The sequence below is a fragment of the Poecile atricapillus genome, chromosome 1 (genome assembly GCF_030490865.1).
Source record: "Poecile atricapillus isolate bPoeAtr1 chromosome 1, bPoeAtr1.hap1, whole genome shotgun sequence".
NCBI lineage: Eukaryota > Metazoa > Chordata > Aves > Passeriformes > Paridae > Poecile > Poecile atricapillus.
This window is the reverse complement of record NC_081249.1, coordinates 100,241,751-100,260,393: the sequence shown is the minus strand read 5'-3', so window position 1 is coordinate 100,260,393 and position 18,643 is coordinate 100,241,751. Positions and strand designations below refer to the sequence as shown.

The window sequence follows — 18,643 nt, the reverse complement described above, 5'->3', positions numbered from 1 at the left end:
TAACCCTACATTTCTGTGGGTTTGCTTGTCCTTTATCTGAGACACAATCTTCAGTGCTTCTCTTCAGCGTGGATTTATTTTCCTTTTATTTGCATATCCTGCGCATGATTATGACTGCTCAGAAATGTTGTAAAAACCTATGTCAGTGCAGTCTCATGGTGTAATTAATTTACAACCATCTCCTATAAATATCTGTTTGTGTGAATTATTACCCTCCTTCTCAGGTTGTGTCTTTTGTCAGTCCTTAATTCACTGAAGTTTTTGAGACAGAAATGAAACTGAAAAAATCATCTGATAAGAAATATGTTCCTCTTAGTAGATATGAGATTTTCTTTGCTTCTCTGGTTGCAGTTCTTATGTGTGTTTGTGTTGGACTGATTGTACTTTCTTGGTTATCAGTCCAGGAGCTGGAACGAGGTAAGTACCCAGCCTTTAACTACAGACCTTTAGGGATTCCTTAGACTTTGAAGACAGTGCTCTTGCAATTGTAATTGTAATTTTTATTTCATGCTATGTTTTTAATGCTGGGGGCTGGGAAAATGGTGTTTTAGGGTTTATTATATGTGTTTTCCTCCCCTGAAAGCTGACATGAACAAAATAGGGGAAAAAAAACCAAGCACTGGAATCATGTTCTGAAGCCATGTAAATTAATTTTCATGGTTTAGGCTTTGGGAAAGGTCCCTGAGATGCAATCCAAGCTCTAAAGCTTCACTTATTCCAACATCTTTATCAACTAGAGAAGGTAATATGCAAACCGTGAAACTTCGCCTTTTTCTCTGTGTATGAGGTTTGACTCTGAAGTCAAATAATCTACTGAAAGACTGATAATCCACTAGAGTTTGTGGGTCCCATCTCTTGGAATCTATAATTTTTTTATTTAAAAAATATTTTTAAGTCATTTATTGGTGTGAAAGAGCTCCTGCATCAGAGCATCAACTGCCAGCCCCATGTAAAGCTCAGGTAAAGTCAGTCTTTATCCAGTGCTCGGGATGTGATGGAAGAAATTTCTGATACTCAAAGCAAACTTACTTAAAATATCAATGTTGCATGATTTTCAAATGGAATTGAAATTTTGGTTAAGAAATCTTGTGGCTATAAGTTAACTGGGAGGCCACACCTGGAGGACTGCATCCACTTCAGGGCTCCAAAATATGTGAGGGATGTGGAGCTACTGGAGAGAGTCTCAGTGATTTGTCGCTAAAGAAATGTTCTGCTACATTGATGATTTTGCTGCTTTCATTAACAAAAAATCCATACTATTTCACTCTGAACCTCTTGAAGACTAAACTTTCTGTAAGACTTATGTAAAAGGAAACACAACCAACCAAAACCATTTTGTCAGAATATCATGTTTGTTCCTTCAGTTGCCATTGTTTTTATTTCCAGATTTTAAAAACTGCACCACTTACTGACTTTCTTGCCTTCTTACTGGAATGCTACCACACTCCAGTAAAATAAAAGAGTGTATTATTGAATCTAGAGACAGGCTTTAACCTAATTTCTTTGTTTTTAGAAGATAACTAGGCAAAAATGGACCTATGTACAAATATGATTATAAAATATTTTTATAATTATAGTTGATAAATAATTTTAAAAGGCTTTTTTTATTTAGAAATATTTTAACAGATTTGCAATTGTTCTAAAGACAAGCCTTCAAAGGAGCTCAAAGCAGTCTGCTATTACTAGTTGATATTAAATTTGCATCACTATGCTGTGCCTTCATCATAAACTGTTCATTGTAGTATTTATTGCTTATCTGCTGTTATAATTCAGTTATTAAAAATATTAGAAATGCCTCTGCCTAAATTAAGGTGCAAATGAGACCATATGCCAAAGGATGGGTTTTATTTAACAGTAAACAAGAGAGAGAGAGGAAAAGGAAGAAATAGGAAAGAGGGGACTGAGAGGGGAAATAAGGTGGAGACAGATAAAGTAGAAAGTATCAACACTCAGTGGATCTCAATGGCATCCTGTAGATCTTCTTCTTCTTGGTGGTGAGGGTTTCTTGAAAAATATAGAATCTATCAGAATAATATATGTTCTGGCCAGGTGGGAATGCCCAGGTTCCTGTTAGGATGTGTCTTCAGGGAGCAGAGGGCTTTGGTGGTCACAGCTTCTTTATGCAGTTTTGCCATAATGGGAAAGACTCCTTCATAACAATATTTAAGCCATGAACTATGATTCTTCAGTCTCTGACATCTGCTTTTGTCTTAAAACTTGCTTTGATGTTAATGCCTTCAAACACAACCTAAAATACCACCAGTACTGCAACTGGTAAGCAAAAAGCATTTCCTATCAATCAATTTTAATTTAGGTATTTTCTGAGAATTTCCAGTGTTACACAGTGAAGAAATATGTTTTTAATGTACAGTGAATTGCTTAATGTATACCTCGTCCTGTAGTATATTAAAATCAAGATTAAATTTGCAGCAATGACCAGTTGTCTTGTTTCTTTATAACATGCATATATTGGTGAGAAAGGTCAGGTCTGAAATAGTTTAACTATTTTGACACTGGATGTTTCCAGTGCTGTCATCAAAACCAATTTACACATATAAAAAAGGGCACAGCACAAATACAGAAAGTGTGAGGTAATAATTCATAGTATTTTTTATCTAGAACATACAAAATACTCATAATTCACTATTTGCCTTCCCATGTATCTCTGTCCCCTGTGTTAGACATAACTGGGCATATCATTGTATTCTCTATGCACTCACAGTGTTGCTGGAATACAGCATCTAAAACAAAATTGAAAGTAATGAGAACTAGGGCAAATAGCATTCATAAAAAATATGATTACAGTTGTAACTGTAGAAAACATTTAAAAAGTCTATTTTTTCTTTAAACTCAGCACTAGATAGAACATCTCTGCAAAACAATAAAAAAACCCTAGAAGTTATTGTATTGATGATCTGTGTGAAAAAAATCTGACATAATATTTTTCATTTATTTCTATATAATTAAAACACCTTTATTTTTAATTATCTAGCTGAAGCATATGTGAATACTCATGGCTATATGGGAATATTTAAAATAGTCTCTGGCACATCTTTCACTCCAACCTTACAAAACAGTTCATCAGCTGATTTCAAAGTCCTTGCCTTTGATGTTGAAAAATTGGTAAGAACCTATCAGCTTGTGGTTAATTCAAGAGTATTTGCAGGTACATTAATTCTCTAACACTAATTGCTGTTGATGGTTTTTCTCTCCAAAAAAGAGATATTTCAGGTCTTAAGCCTGGTCAGAACTCAATATATTCCTTATTTGAGAAAATCAGTAAATGATCAAAGAATACCTTACTTATGTAGTCTATAAAAAGTTATTTAATACTAAAACCATTATTATAGTGTGAGATTGTGTGTATTTTTATTTACTGTACTGGTTCAAGATTTCTCTTTTTCATATAGATACAAAATATCTTTCAAGAAAGTGATTTGAAATACGAATTTGAGAGATGTGAAATTTCCCAGTTCAAGTAGGTACAGTTCTATTTAACTCTGAAAATAAATGTCAAGAGTCCTCAATTAGATATTTCTCTCAGAAGTACTTACCTTGATTTATAAGATGTCCTTGGGAACCTCCTATATTATGCCTTTCATATCTTACATCTTCCAAGTGCTATTGTGCTCAGTGTGACACCAATGTGCTTCCTTGGGCAAACTCCCTTCTCAAGCTGATGTGTGTCCCTGCCTTGACCAAACCAGGAAGGCTGAGCCCTAAGACCCACTCACAAAAATTCTATATTTTGAAGAACTGCTTATTTTTATTTTTTCTTTGCCAAGATGCTGTTTGCAGGCTTGCTGATCCTTGCCATCTAGAAGAAATATCAGGTTAGATATCTCCCTGCATAAGCCTGGAGGCTCAGGCATTCCTATGTCCTTATGGATACGGATACACTTAATTCATATTCCTTAGGGTGTTAACAGGGCAGTCATTTAACACCAGGAAAAGCTGCAGCCTCTGAGTCCTAAAGAGTCCACAAAATTGGTGTAGTAAGATCTGCTTCATTTAGTAAAGCCCATTTTCAGTATCCTGGCGTGCTGCTTGTCCTGCTGAAGGCTGGCTGACAAAAATGTCCAGGTTACACAGCCAGGTCTGTGGTGTTAATTCCATCTGCACTATCCTTAATAAGGTACTGATTCAGCAAAACATGGGTAACACTCTCATCATTAAACAGTTCAGGGACGTGTTCCCATCCTGTCCAAAACATTATAATCTCAGTGAGAACCATATGGTGCTGCTTGTGGGTTTTCCCTTTCTTTTTTATTGTTGTTTCTTTTTCTACAGGAAATCTGAAGACGACCGTGACAGATTGACATCAGAGACCAGGTAATTGTATATAACAAAGTTTACATAAAATATTGGTAAGAGACAATGATGCTACTATTTTAGAGAGTTCTTCTGTGGATTGTGAATATATTAAAAAAATAAAAAAAACAAGCTAAACATTTTTAGAATTTGGATAAGGCACTCTAAAGAGGATGAAGCTTCAAGACATATCTTTTCTCTAAAACTCCCTCTAGGATTAGATGAAAAAAGAGCAATAGTCCCTGGGACTGTCAATTTAGAAAGAAAAATGGAAGAGTGAGAAAGGTAAGAAACTATCTAGAAAGGAAAAGATAGGTTTGTGCTGAGTTTGCTTGTGTAAAACTGCTTAAACTGGAGTCAGATCTCATGTCATTACTAGTAACTCAAGTTTTAAATCAAGAAAAGTCTAATGACACACAGTGATAGGCAAGAAGAAAACAGAGGACAAAAGATTAAGACTCTAGCAGAACTGAAGAACCCTGAGAAATTAATGGTATAATTGGCTGTCTCATTGGTGAGTTCAGAAAATTAAAGTACACATTACCTAAAAACAGATCAATAGTTCTCTGCTACCACATGTTCTTGTGATATCAATGTAAATACATAAAGTTGATAAATATGCAGAGGAGATTAGTTTATTTGAATGATAGTCCTTGAAAAAAAAAACCAAACAAAAAACCCCAAGATATTTTGGGATACTAGCTGACCATGATTATCAATAAGTAATGGGAAGCAGATTTACATTGCAGAAACTTTTGATTGGAATAGTGAAGATTAGCTAGAAAGTAGAGTATGATCACTTTATAAAGGTTTATATCACATTTAAGGAATGGACTACACAGCAGCAGGAGTAGGCCACTTCCAAAGCGTTGTCCTTCTGAAGGTAGATACAGTCAGGAAATTTGATTTCTGCACAAAGAAAGGGATTATTCTCATCAAAATTTCGGTATTAAAGATGCAGACATCTCTGAGCAGTTTGCTCAAGACTCTCCCTGTCAATGCTGGGTTTTTAGTTTTCTCATCAGGTCACTTTAGATGCCTTTTTTAGGAGAAGACTAATTATTCCAAAGAACAGCTTGTCTTTTTTCTATCAACCACATTGGGAACCTAGATCTGCTCTATAAATAACTGTGTTGGGAAAAACTCATTCCACTCCTGTATCTTGATACAACAATCACAGAAATCACAGAAAATCTGATATTTGTGAAGCTTTGATCTGGCTCTTAATATATCGGTAAGATTTGTCTTCACTTCTGCTTTGAATAACTGTCTCAGACATTATTTTCTTTTCATTTAGAAAGTCTTTAGCCCTTCAGGTAATCTTCTTGGTATTTCACCCTTGAAACGCTGCTGCTGAGTCACAAGGAGAGCAATGAAAGCTTTTGTTTGCTCAGCAGGGCCCAGAGGTTATCAGGAAGTATGCAAGAAGGAGAGTTTTTCTACGTATTGCAAACTACAAACTATACTCAGCAAAACAACAGGATTAATCACTCCTTACAAAGAGCACTACTGCCAGTTGCAAATGGGTAGTTTAAGGATTAAAGAAGTTTGCACCTAAATTTAAGTCTTTGGCAAGTCTCATGCTTCAACATTACCCTACTCTAGCTACAAACACAAAACTTCATAATACAGTCTAGAAGAGATGGGAGAGAACAAACAGAAAACACTCTGGATAAAATTCATAGACGTTAAATGCAGTTTAACCACAATTTCTAAATACCTCTATTTTCATCCATCACTGATCCCTTGTGAGAATTCAGACAATCACACAGCAGATCTGCAAAAATGCAGAATCCACATGTGGTATTCACTTTATGGAAGTGGTCACCTTGTATTATATTTTGCCATAAGAAAATATTATACCATTTTCATAATACTTCAGGGATCACCTTCAATATTTTAGGCCTAAAACTAAGAGACCAAAGTGTTAAACAACAGTAAAGCTCTTTCTTTAGTTTTCCTCAAGTTCAGCTCAATTGCAGCAAATGAAATGAATGTTGTCTTTTTTTTTCCAACAGTGCAAGTAAGAGTCGATAAAGAAAGAACAAAGTTTCTCCAAGGTTCAAACTGACCTGATGATTAAGAGATGTTTCCTTAGGTCATCTTCTCCAGCCAATATTTAAAAAACAATCTGCCTTTGCCAATGAAACCAATGTTAAAATGAAATATTGTCTAGATGATGTCTAAGTCTAATATAGCAGATTTATTTCATCAACTTGACTAGCTAATTAACTTCTCTGTTTTGTATTTCTAGTGTGGTTGTGATCTTCACTCTTTATTTTACCCACATGGTAACAGTTGAAAAAGTCAAAAATGAGCTGGTTTTGGGTATCATTGCAAATAACACTAATCCTACCAAGACTTTGAAAATTGATGCGAACAGCATACAAATCACAGGTAATATTAGTAAGTTTTTTTGTTTGCAGTTTTTGCTTGGTTTTGGGGGGATTTTTTTTGTTTGTTTTGTTTTTTGGTGTTTTCCTTTTTTGTTGTGTTTTTTTTTTATTCTATAAATCCTTAAGAACTGCAAGTAGCAGGAATGAAAGTTTTGGCTCCCAGAAAGCAATTAGATTGTTACTTTTTCTCTTGGATGCCCTCTTCCCCCACTACATAACCTTCAGTAGCAGCTGAAAGAAGAAATTACAACCTTTTCTACTAGAAAGTAGGAGCCAGCATTGTGTACATTCCCTAAGGAGGGAGTAAAGGGCAAAGAAGCAGTTTCCCAGTGAAAACAACTCAATTTCACCTCTTATGAAGCATAATATTTATAATTTTTTAGCCCTCTAATTAAAGCTATTAAGCCCCAACCTTGTTGTTTCATAAGTAAATACAGTCAGAATTTTGTTCCGCGAAAGAATAAGAAAAGGGCTGAGACTCACAGTGAGCAAAGACTCATTTACTGAAAATCTGTCAGGAAGAAAAAGAAACTGCTTTGGGAGTAGTGCACCCAAGGAAGTGGCTCTATATTCTTGTAGAGCTAAGGTAAATCTAAGACTGGGAGGTGGGGAGGGAAGGAACAGGGCTTTAAGAACAGGTAGCTTTATGTTCTGCAAATACGCAGATAATTTATGCAAGTCCTAGAAAATTTATCAAAGCCTAAATGGAAACCCTTCAAAATCAATGGGAATCCCTGTTTTTTTACCTGAATAAAGCATCAAAACAGCCCTTCACTGAAGATGAGTTTAAAAAACAATCTGAATTCTTTGAAGTAGAAGTTGATTAGCTGACATTTGAAGACCTGCTGGAGTTACTATTAAGTAGAAACAGAGGAGGGGGAATCTGGTGAGCCGTGTCTCTATACTAAAAACTGCATTTTTTGCAGATAAGTACTTCAAGTATTCAGAGGCTAAATTCAGAGTCTGGGCATATTTAGTTCTCTTTACTACTTATTTATTCCAAATTACCACACAACACTGTGGAAATTGATTGCTCATTATACTTCAAAAATGTCACCAAAAAATAATGAAGAGCCTCTTAAAAGATTCATCCATTGATGAACTTTGAAGTAGTCAAACTTTTACTGCTGTAGATCATTAAAATGCCTCTTCATATGAGATATTACCTGTCCATTCCACCAGGAGTGCTTCAATAAAATAATTGTAACTAATTAACAGTCACAGTCGTATGTGGCACTTTTGCATCATGTATATCAATATGTTCTGCCAGAGACATTACTATTTCAAAGAGGGAGAGAGGTGTCACACAGGTGTGACTTGCTTGAAAAGAGTTTTCACACTGATTAAAAGTCACTTTCTTTCTTTCTTTCTTGTAAACTATCCCAGGTTAATTTTAACTCATTCATCTCTTCTAAATACTGTTCTCTAAGACACAGGTGCTCTGAAAATCTCTATAGAATAAAAAGCCTCGAGAGAGATTTCCCAGGTGAAGATATTCTATATGCAATACAATCAATAGGGATTGAGAATTGAAAGAAACTGCAGTAGCTTTGAAACCTCATAACCTCAACTCATTTTTGGGGTCCTTCCTTCTTGGGAAGATCATGGAGTTTGAGAAAAGTTTGGGAACAGGATGAGGCTAAAGGAGAGAAGCAGGATACTGACAGTGATTCAATGAGAAATAGACACTGCTGATTTCTTTTTAATCTTTATTTCTCTCATATAAAACTAGACCCTGTGCTATAAAAGACTTTTATAATGAATTTGCTTTCTTCCAGTAGCTGCTGAAAATCCTACTACACTGATGCCTTTAACCTCATCAGGTCAGTATCTTTTGCAAAACAACTGCTAATTTTTGTTACCAATACAAGATGAACGAAAATAAGACTTGCTGTTCAGCTCACATAGCTCAGTAAAGCTGCCCTGGCTGCAGCTGGGGCTTGACTGCCAGTGATAATTAGCTGCTTTCACTATTTCTTACTATTTGAGAAAGCAGTGAGTGGTCTGAAGTCTGTACAAAATCTGTAGGAGCTTAATTAGAGTATCAAACCAAAAGCTGAGTCTCAATTAACCAGCTGAGCTGCAAGCTGAAGTTCTTGCAGATTTTGGGAGGTAGATCAGGCTGGGGAGTCCTGCTCTCATGTTGTGATTATTGATTTACTAAGCAATGTTGACAAACAGATTTTCCTTCCACTATCCCTGTAAGTTTTATGATGATAAGACACGAAGCAGCCAAAACTCCTTGGTCTCACAAACCTGCCAAAAATCAGCCAGAGAGATAAACAATACAATTAGTGCTTTATAACACTAGGTGCAGGTAGTCACAAACAAATTGCAAGCAAATTATCACACACAAACTCTCCAGAGGAGGGTACCAGACCAGCAGTTAAACAACTGCCCCTACAAATATAGAACACAAGTATTTATTGATATTCTAATTACAGCCATAGTAATGAAAGGGTTGTTATTATTCTTGTTACATGCCTACTAATGTGCATAGTCCAAAGTGTGCAAGTACTACAGTCTATTCCCAAAGATAGAGTTTAAACTGCTAACATTCAGTTTTTTCCCCTATCTGTCCCTTCCTCTAGTATGCTATCTTAATGATCCCCTGGTCCTAAGTTCAATGTTACTAATCATCCTCAGGCAAAAATTTGGAGATTGGGGGAGGCTCCTAAGAAAAGGGGAAGGGAGTTGGGAATTGCCAGCACCAAAGGTTGGAATGGCAACAGTATTCCTGGTGTGAATTTCTTCTCCCTTGGCCTTGGGTCTGCTTGAGGTCATTTTTGTGTTTTTGTTAATAGTGTCTACTTCCTTGTTCTTTCTGTTTCAGTCCAAATGTCATTATATACCTACATTTTACCATACCAGGTACATTTACACCTGCTGGGTGCAGAGTTATGGCTCTGCTGACCCTAAAAACATCCTTTGCCATCCCAACCTGTTACTTTCATGAGATTTTCTAGTAGTTGTGTTTATATCGCTGCTGCTTCTGTCACTGTCCTGTGTTTTCCTTTAGGGATTTTGTTGTCTTTTGCTATCATCTTGTGCATGCATTTTTGGGAACATCTGTAGCAACCACAATTTCCAACAGTCTTCAAGATGTAGCTCCCTGATAACTGTTTTCATAGAACTGTTTGCTGCTGCATGCATCTATGTTTTAGGTCTTGGACCATTTAATTCCTTCTAAATTGGTTATCCTGTAGTAAATGTATAGACAGGTATGTTGGTGTGTATATACATATATATATATGTATATATATATATAAAATATATAATGTGTGTGTGTCTATATATATATATGTGTGATGTGTGTGAGCGTGTGTGTGTGTGTATAACTCTTTGAAAACCTGTGATGGTATGAATTAAGCTTTTTTTCTCTGCAGTAGCTGTGAGAACAGTCCATCTATGCCCTGCTCTTCTCACTCTCTGCCAGAGAAACTCTGTCCCTAAATTTGCTGACACAGAATGCACTGTAACCAGAATGGCCTAGTTTAGCTTAACAGTATTTGCTAAATAAGCATATTTTGATCAAAAATTGGTGGGAAATCCTCCTGAAAGTTTGTGCTCTAGGTGCTCTAGGTCTGGGAGAGTAAGTTGGTGATGGTGATGGCACCTTCCCACAAAACTGATGGGTGACAAACTATAGGGAAAGCCTTGCTGCATCTCCCACTTTATTCCTTCAGGGCCTTCATCTTATAAACTGAGGTACAGGATCCAGTACCTGCAGTGACATGGGGATTGTTTTCAGTCATCATCTTACTCACATATTTGAGTCTTAATTTAGAAAATAAAAATAGTAGACAAGGTTACTAAAGCAAATTCAGAGAGGAAAAGAAAAAAGACTGTTTGGGAGCTGGAAGTACCAGGTGCATCCTCAATGAAGTGGAACTTCTGTTGGAGCAATCACAAATACACATTCCATTTCTCCAGAATGTTTTGTAGTTTACAATCACTAATGTAAATCTGCTAATTTACCTAGGCATTTGTTCACCTGTAAATATGTAGACCCACAGATACGTATATATACACCTGTATGTAAATGGACAAAAAATAGAGAGGTTTGAGGCTCCTAATTGATTTGTAGAGCAATATTATTTATCAGAAAATGTACCTTTACCTTTTAGTTCTAATGTTGAAGTTTTCATAACTTTTCTTGTTTCAACAGATCCCACGAGTTTAATTACAAGTTCCCTGACACCAACTTCAGGTCAGAACTTTCACAAGAAAGCATTGCTCCTATTTTAGTGGGAGGAAGGAGGAAAGAAATCTTTTGAAGTTATTGAAACACTTGGGTTTCACATAATTTTTCTTATGTTTATTGTGACACTTGATCTTCAGGACCAAGCCCCTTAAGCTGGCACTACCATATCATTACCTGGACTGGGGAGCAAATAATGCAGATATAAAAGCAGATTAACTGCTACTTAACTCTGCCCAAGCAACCACGGAGGTGGTCCCAGAGAGTAAGAAGTAGAGTTCTAACCTTGGGTTGTGTTGTTCCAGATTCAGGAATACTCACCACCAGCAAGTCCTCAACAACAGTGGGTGAGTAAATGTGTGTATGGAGGAGGGAGGTTAGATACAAAAATCTGAGATCACAAAATTTCGCTGCTGCTGTACAGCCTCTCCTTACAGCATTCAGTCTTTGTATTCCATTCCTTAAAATTCAGGATATGCAGGTTTAGCTGAGACCAAGGAGACCTCTTCAAAGAGAAGGGACTTCTAAGACTGTACATGCTAAAAAATGCTGTATGTGTTATGCATGTTGATGAACACATTGACACTAATACTTAACTGCTCCTTTTTTTTTTCATATTACTTCTTGACTTTCATGAGGAAAATAAAATAAGCAAACTGATAGCAAAGTATGAATTCCAATGGACAGAAAGCTGAAGATATTTGAATCTTTGAAAACATTCTGCAGTCTTCTTACATGGTGAAATACATATGACACCTACAAGCTATCTAATGTGTTCAAGTCTCATGTGTTTACTGCAGTTATTTAATTGAATATAGCACTTAAAACACAATTTAGGGTAATTTGCCACGTAAAAGAGAAATCGTAATATTTTAGTAGGAAAAGTTGATTTCTTTCAATCCAGGAGGTGGCAGTGCTGTTTAGTTTTCTGGGTTGAATAAACCAAGAATTGATCATGTTGTATGTAAACAATGATTTCTTGCCTGATGGGCTTGTGCAAAATCTCTTCATGGGTTATTTGCTGGAATTTTTGCTTTGGGTCTAGAAGGCACAGTTTTGTCTTTGCTCCTCTGTGGAAATTAATTCACTGGCCCTGTGTCACCGCCAACACTTGACTGGAGTATGTTTGGTTCATTTTAATTTCCAGTTGGATGCAAAATGGCAAATCTTTTTGCTTTATAACATTTGCACTGACAGCACTGAGAGTATTTTGTAAAGCACTTTGAAAGGCTACAATACATCCACACCAACGTCAGTCTGGGACACACAATACAATATTATACTTAATCTGATTACAGAACTAACAGATCTATGACAAAATATATGAAAAAGATGAAATTTTACAGATACTATTTTTCCTTCTTGCATCAGAAATTTTGACCTTTTTCTGTAAGCATTCATTGAAGTAGAGACAAGGAACTGTGTGAATAGATCTATAGAATTTAATGCAATTTTAAGAATTTTGAAATTAGTAGTTCTCCAAAGGTAATTTCAGCTGCATGTTTCTGTTCACTTTAATAGGACCTACTTGAATTCTACAGGTGTCTAAGACCAAAACTCTCTAAAGATTAAAAGAGTTAGCTTGCAGTATATGAACACTGATGCTCTAGGAAAATATTATTCATAAGATCTGCAATTTCAAGGATCTACACATATATTCTTCTAATAGAAATTTGCTCTTTGCTTATATATTTAATTTGTAAATCTGCTAAGAATATAGTTTCTGGTAATTCTGGTGTTTCAGAATCTAGTCTTAAAGACTTTTTTTACGATATGCTGGTTAAAAAATCAGATTCCTTAGCATGATGAGGTGCAACAGTGTGATGTGTTAAAGATGAAATAATTTAAATTGTATTTAGCTAAACCCAGAGATTTTACACTGTTATTTAAACCAAAGCACAGTTTTCTCACATTATTTGAATATAAGAAATTGAAAAATGACATGTATTACATTACACAAAGTAGTTTATTTGTGTAAGGGAAAAAAAAAGGAATTCACAGACATTTTGTTCCAGCCTTACCTCAAGCTTGGTTTTAAAAAATATTTCACTTCTGAGAACTCTCTCCATTCTGTGCCAAATTTATCTTTGTAGTATGTGATATTTCATTCCAGGCTTCTGAAAATGCAGTTTTGTAAAACACAACAGAGTGGTTGATTTGATTTGTGGTAAAGCAACCAGAGGTAAGTCAATTTTCCTTTGTAGTGAGACTGCATTACTGTTGTGCTGTTATTGCTCTCATCTTTATTATTCCAGCCGAGTGTTTGCCACCTGCTGAACTCTGTGCTGATGGTGTAACCTGCATTAGCAAAGATGTCTTTTGTGATGGAGTCTTGAACTGCCCAGATGGTTCAGATGAATCCGAAAAAAGATGTGGTAAGAATGTAAACTCCTGTGAACCAGTCTTTTTAAATGTTCTTAACACTGTCAGTAGTTTGTAAATAGTTTATGGGCAATAAACTGCACAGTGAAGTCCAAATCAATTCTACTAAAAATAATTATGAGTGATTTTTATAATCTTTATCTTGTAAGAGAAAACAATGTTCTGTAAAATTCTCACTAATGAAGAATATGCTTAATAAATAATGAAATATTAGAGTCTTTCTGTTTTCATATAAAGTTATAGAATTTGTTGCTTACTATAGAAATATTAATAACATAAATACTAAGTAAATTACAAAATAATATACGAATTTAATATGAAGATTTGCATCAGTGATATTAAACAATGTTCAGACCAGATGATCTCCACAAGTCCCATCCAACCTCAGCCCATCTTTGACTCTATGAAGCTGAAACCCCATTGAAACCCCACTGGGGTTTAAGATAAAGAGGTTTTATCCTGCAGTGCCAGTCAGTTCATTTGCCTTTGTCTTACCTTCAAGTGCTGTGTCCATTTCTGGGCCCTTCACCACAAGAAGGACATTGAGGGGCTTGATAGGTTCCAGAGAAGGGCAATGGAACTGGAGAACAAGCCATGTGAGCAGCTGGGAGGTCTCAGCATGGAGAAAACAAGGCTCAGGGGGGAAACCTCTCACTCTGTACAACTCCCTGCCAGGAGGGTGGAGCCAGGTTGCGGATCAGGCTCTTCTCCCAGGCAATCAGTGTCAGGACAGGAGGAAATGGCCTCAAGCTGTGCCAGGGGACATTCAGGCTGGACATCGGAAAGAATTTCTTCACAGAAATGCTTGTTCAGCATTGGAATGGGCTGCCCAGGGAGGTGGTGGAGTCACCGTCCTTGGAAGTGATTGAGATATGACTGGACACCATGGTTGACTATGGTGATGATCTAGCAAAGGCTGAGTTCAATGACCTTGGAGGTGTTTTCTAACCTAGGAGATTCTACTCAATGATTCCAACTTCTTGGTTTCCCCAAGAAACTTTTTGTACCAAGGAGTTTGACTACAGTGCTCCTTACCAAGCTGCTCTGCAGTTTTGCTGGGGAGGCATGTGGGTTAATGCCTGCATTGCCCTTCCACAGCCTCAGCACTCAGTTAAAAACTTAATATGGTCACATGAAAGCTATTAGATTTTCAGAAGTTCTTCAGAGTTTCACAATGAGATTTATGACCAATTCATAATTCATGCTACAAGTGCTCCAGTGTACAAAAGAGTTGCTGTCCTCTAAAAAACTTGGTTTATTTTTCATCTTGATTGTTTATCCCTCTAGTATTTCTGTTTTCCTAATGTCAATTGTTTAAAAATATAGTATTAAAAAATGAATTTTACTCATCTCTTTCCTGCATTAGAGAGAATTCAGTAAAATCTCAGATTCTCAGAAGAGATTCAGGCAACCGAACACCCTTTTGGTTTTTTATTGATTAAAATTATCTTGAAAGGTTTCCTTCTGGCTCTGCAATGCAGTGCAGTAACAAAAGGCTTCACAAAAGTACAGCTAGCAATTTCAGTGAAAGGGTCTCTGGAGAGATGTGAAGTCTGAACAGCAGCTACTAATAATGACTGGCATTGCTGTAAAGCAGCCATGTAGCACGTAGGGGTACAGAAAGGGAGACTGGAGGCTGATCCCAGGAGGGTTTTCTGCAGACTCTTTGCAGTTATTATATGTCTAGACTATCATTTTGTGATTACTCACCTCACAGCATCACTACAGCACTGAGAGAGATTAATCAGAAAGTAATGAACTGGCCTTTAGCAGAGAAAGGTCCTGTCAAGTGAAATATGTGGGCTTGATTTGACCAGTTTGGGGAGCTTCTCCCTCAAATTCAAGGCTAATGGGATGAAACCCTCAAAATGTCCCATGTATGGAAGATTAGTAAATAGAAGTGGGTAGCAAGATGTATATTGGGGAAAGAATGGAAGTGGTTCCTATAAAGGATATCTCCTGGCTCCTGCAGCTTTTCTTTGGCCTCCAGGAGGCAAAGAGGCAAAAATGTAATGACTTCCATGCCCCTGCACATCTTTGACCGCAGCTGCTCTCTCCCTGCAAGGAGGAAGCACCAGGAGGTTCTCTAGGGAAACAGGACCAGTCCCTGCTCTCTTCCTGTCATTCCTGACACACGAAGCACTGACTATTGCTAGTCTGTGGATGACCTACCTAGGGACCTTTTCCAGAGTCTTGCTGTCCTGTTTGAATTGACTCACCGTCACTTAAGAGATAACAAATAAAAGAGGACAACAAGAAAATAAGAACAATCATACTAATGGGAGGATGGAGTATCTCTTATGAGGAAAGGCTGAGGGAGCTGGGGCTGTTCAGCCTTGAGAAGAGATGACTGAGAGGGGACCTCATCAATGTCTGTCAGTGCCTGCAGGGAGGGGTCAGAGAAGGGAGCAGGTGGTGCCAGCAATGAGATAAGAGGCAACAGGCAGGAACTGATGTATGGGAAATTCCACCTGAAGATGAGGAAGAACTTCTTCACTGTGCAGTGACTGGGCACTGGAACAGATCACCCAGAAAGGGTGTAGAGTGTCCCTTACAGGAGATATTCCAGAACTATCTGGACATAATCCTGTGCTGTGTGCTCTAGGATGATCCTGCCTGAGCAGGGAGGTTGTTCCCGCTGTGGTCCCTTCCAACCTGACCCACTCTGTAATTCTAACAGATATGAATGAGCAAACACTTGCCATTGATTTAATTAGTACAGTATGATTATTTTTTTATTAATGTCCATACTATAAGATTTCTTTTAGGTCAGATTATGTCTTACTTTTTAACAGTACCACTTTTTCACAGTCTTCATCAGTAACAAGCTGGGCACTTTCCTTCTTCTCACGCTGATTTTCTTCTTCTCATTGATAAGGACAGGAAATATGTGAATTAAAGTGGAGAAAAAAAGTAATTCTATACCAATACCCAGCTCTAATGCTAACATAGAATAAGAACTATCATTCATGGACCTTTTCTCTCTATCTCTGTAAAATCTTATGTGTTCTGTTTTCTTCTCAAAGACTGCTAAAGGGGATATGTTTCTATTTCAGCTCATGAATTAGGCACATTGGCAAAGTTCTTTCTGCACAGTCTTTATTTATGGTGAATAGCTGCCTGAAACAAAAATTGATTTTTATTTTGTGTTTGCTACAGTAATAAGCAGAAAGAACTTTACAGTTATAAAATGAACACACAAGGAGCCCAGATTTATTCTTTTATGCATAATTTCCCTGAGGAGAACTATGCTCAATAAAATTCGCATTTTATTTTCAATATGATTGGTTATTTGTAATTTGGACCATCATCATAAGTATGATTTCATTTCTGAAATTAATTAAAAGTTCTGTATCATTTCTGATCATCTGCCTCAAACTGATGAACTTTTCCTTACCTCTTTAGATAATCATGTGTGGTACTGATTTTATCCTTATGTGAAAGCTCTATGATACTTTTTGAACTGAAGAGAAAACAGCATTAGACAGATTCCTAACACAGTGTTCAAGAGATGCAGCAAAACCTTCAGCAGTTCTTCAGTGTCTGCTGAAATAAAAAAACTCTACATGAATTATCATTTCCAATCTTGCTGAGGCTTAAAAATATTTTTTTCCCTTTTTTTAAGTGAAAAACTTTTACAGAATGGAATACTAACACTAAGGAAACAAAACTAATAAAAGCCTTTTGAAAAAATAGATTATGATAAATGATATTTACCTCAACACCTGTCAGGAAACCTGGGAGATCCACTTATCTCTTCCAGTACTCAGTAATATATAAGACGAGGAACTAGGAAGCTCATAAAAGTAGAGATAACAATAGTCAACCATGCCCTTTTTTGCTTTTATTCACGTGATATCAAACTGTCTCTGATAGTACAAACACAGTTTTCTGATTTAAAGCAGTTGTAGATAAGAACTGGTAAGGCAAGATTCTGTTTCCTTATAAATGTATAGAGTAAAATAAAAGAAAAAATTGGATTAGCTGAATCCAGTCAATGGTTTTGAAATATTTGGATTGGTTTAGACTAGTTTGGATTGGTTGGATTGTGTCTAATTTAAAAGTTAATTTTCTGTACTGCTTTTCTTCTTATATAGTATTTTGAGATCAAACAGTGCTGAGAATTAGAAATGGGAATAATTTGATAGTGTATTTTACTTTGTCTTCCTATTGTTGCTTACAAAGCAGTTCCAAAGTAATCCATGTAAACTAATATCCAGGGTCACCCACATTTTGGCTCTGAACCTGTTTTTCAAATGTCATTCTGACAAATGCTCTTCATTATATCTTTACAGCTTCTGTTTGTGATGGAAAATTCATGTTGACTGGTTCCTCTGGGTTTTTTCATTCCATGAATTATCCAAAGCCATATAATGCAAGCATTTCTTGCCAATGGATAATAATGTAAGTCATTTTCCAATCATTTTGTACCTAACATTTTATTTATTATGAGGTGATCTTGTTTCCTGCACAATAGTCTTATGCCACTTGCTTTTATTCCCAAATACTCCAGCATAGAAAATATGTAATACATTTTCTCCTTTGTATTTATGTAACTTTTCTTTAAAAACCTTCATGCATAAATTCCATAACTGTATCAATAATTTTTACACTTACAAAAATTCTTATGTGCAATTTTGAGAAATCTTGTGTGCTATATACATCCAGAGGAACATAAGCATAGGCTCAAAATACATCACATAAATCAAAATAATTGCAAGATTTTTTTTCAAAGGATAATATTAAATAGTAGTCTTCAGGTAATGGCTTTATATGATGTGACTCTTACTTAACAGAAAGAATTTTCAAGAATTCCCTTGTCACTTAGGTGTAAAGGTTTCTTCTGTGAGTTAAGAGTGCCTATGTACCTGTGTAATTTAGGAATATGGTTTAAAATTGCATAGTTAGCATTGTATATAATAGCTCCAAATGCCTTTTAAACCTTAGGCACAAGAAGTGGAATTTTTTTTATCAAGGATATATATCTACAGACAGGGACAACTGTTTGATTTTGACTCTCTAGGTCCAGTTTTTAGGCCAGGGAGAAAAAAGCCACACTGTATGATAAATCTTGTCTAGAAATACATATCTAAAATATTAGATGATCACAAGTTAGACAGTCCTAAAAATCCCTCCTATGACTGCCAATTCAGAAGTTACTGAAAGGCAGTAATTCTTATCATGGTTTCGTAATAATGGCTGTTCTTTGATTCTGAGAAGTATTAGTTTGGCAGAAGATTTCAATGCAGATTAAGAAATTGCCTTAAAATTGGAAAAGGTTTGGGCTGTGCATTCCAAAGGCTCCTTTCAAAGTGCTAGGCTTTGATTTTGTTCAGAACTTTCATCTTCACCT

At 36.3% G+C, this 18,643-nt stretch overlaps 1 protein-coding gene across 1 annotated transcript in view; it reads left to right on the top strand.

The window, feature by feature from the left end:
- The first annotated feature begins 272 nt into the window (after nt 1-272).
- Nucleotides 273-18,643, top strand: part of TMPRSS15 (transmembrane serine protease 15) — a 50,542-nt gene continuing 32,171 nt past the window's right edge. The window contains exons 1-10 of the mRNA XM_058841991.1: nt 273-417; nt 2,993-3,123; nt 3,411-3,478; nt 4,291-4,332; nt 6,566-6,708; nt 8,486-8,530; nt 9,541-9,578; nt 11,150-11,255; nt 13,164-13,283; nt 17,586-17,694. Of these exons, the coding sequence (XP_058697974.1) occupies nt 273-417; nt 2,993-3,123; nt 3,411-3,478; nt 4,291-4,332; nt 6,566-6,708; nt 8,486-8,530; nt 9,541-9,578; nt 11,150-11,255; nt 13,164-13,283; nt 17,586-17,694 (947 nt within the window). The remainder of the gene's footprint in view (nt 418-2,992; nt 3,124-3,410; nt 3,479-4,290; nt 4,333-6,565; nt 6,709-8,485; nt 8,531-9,540; nt 9,579-11,149; nt 11,256-13,163; nt 13,284-17,585; nt 17,695-18,643) is intronic.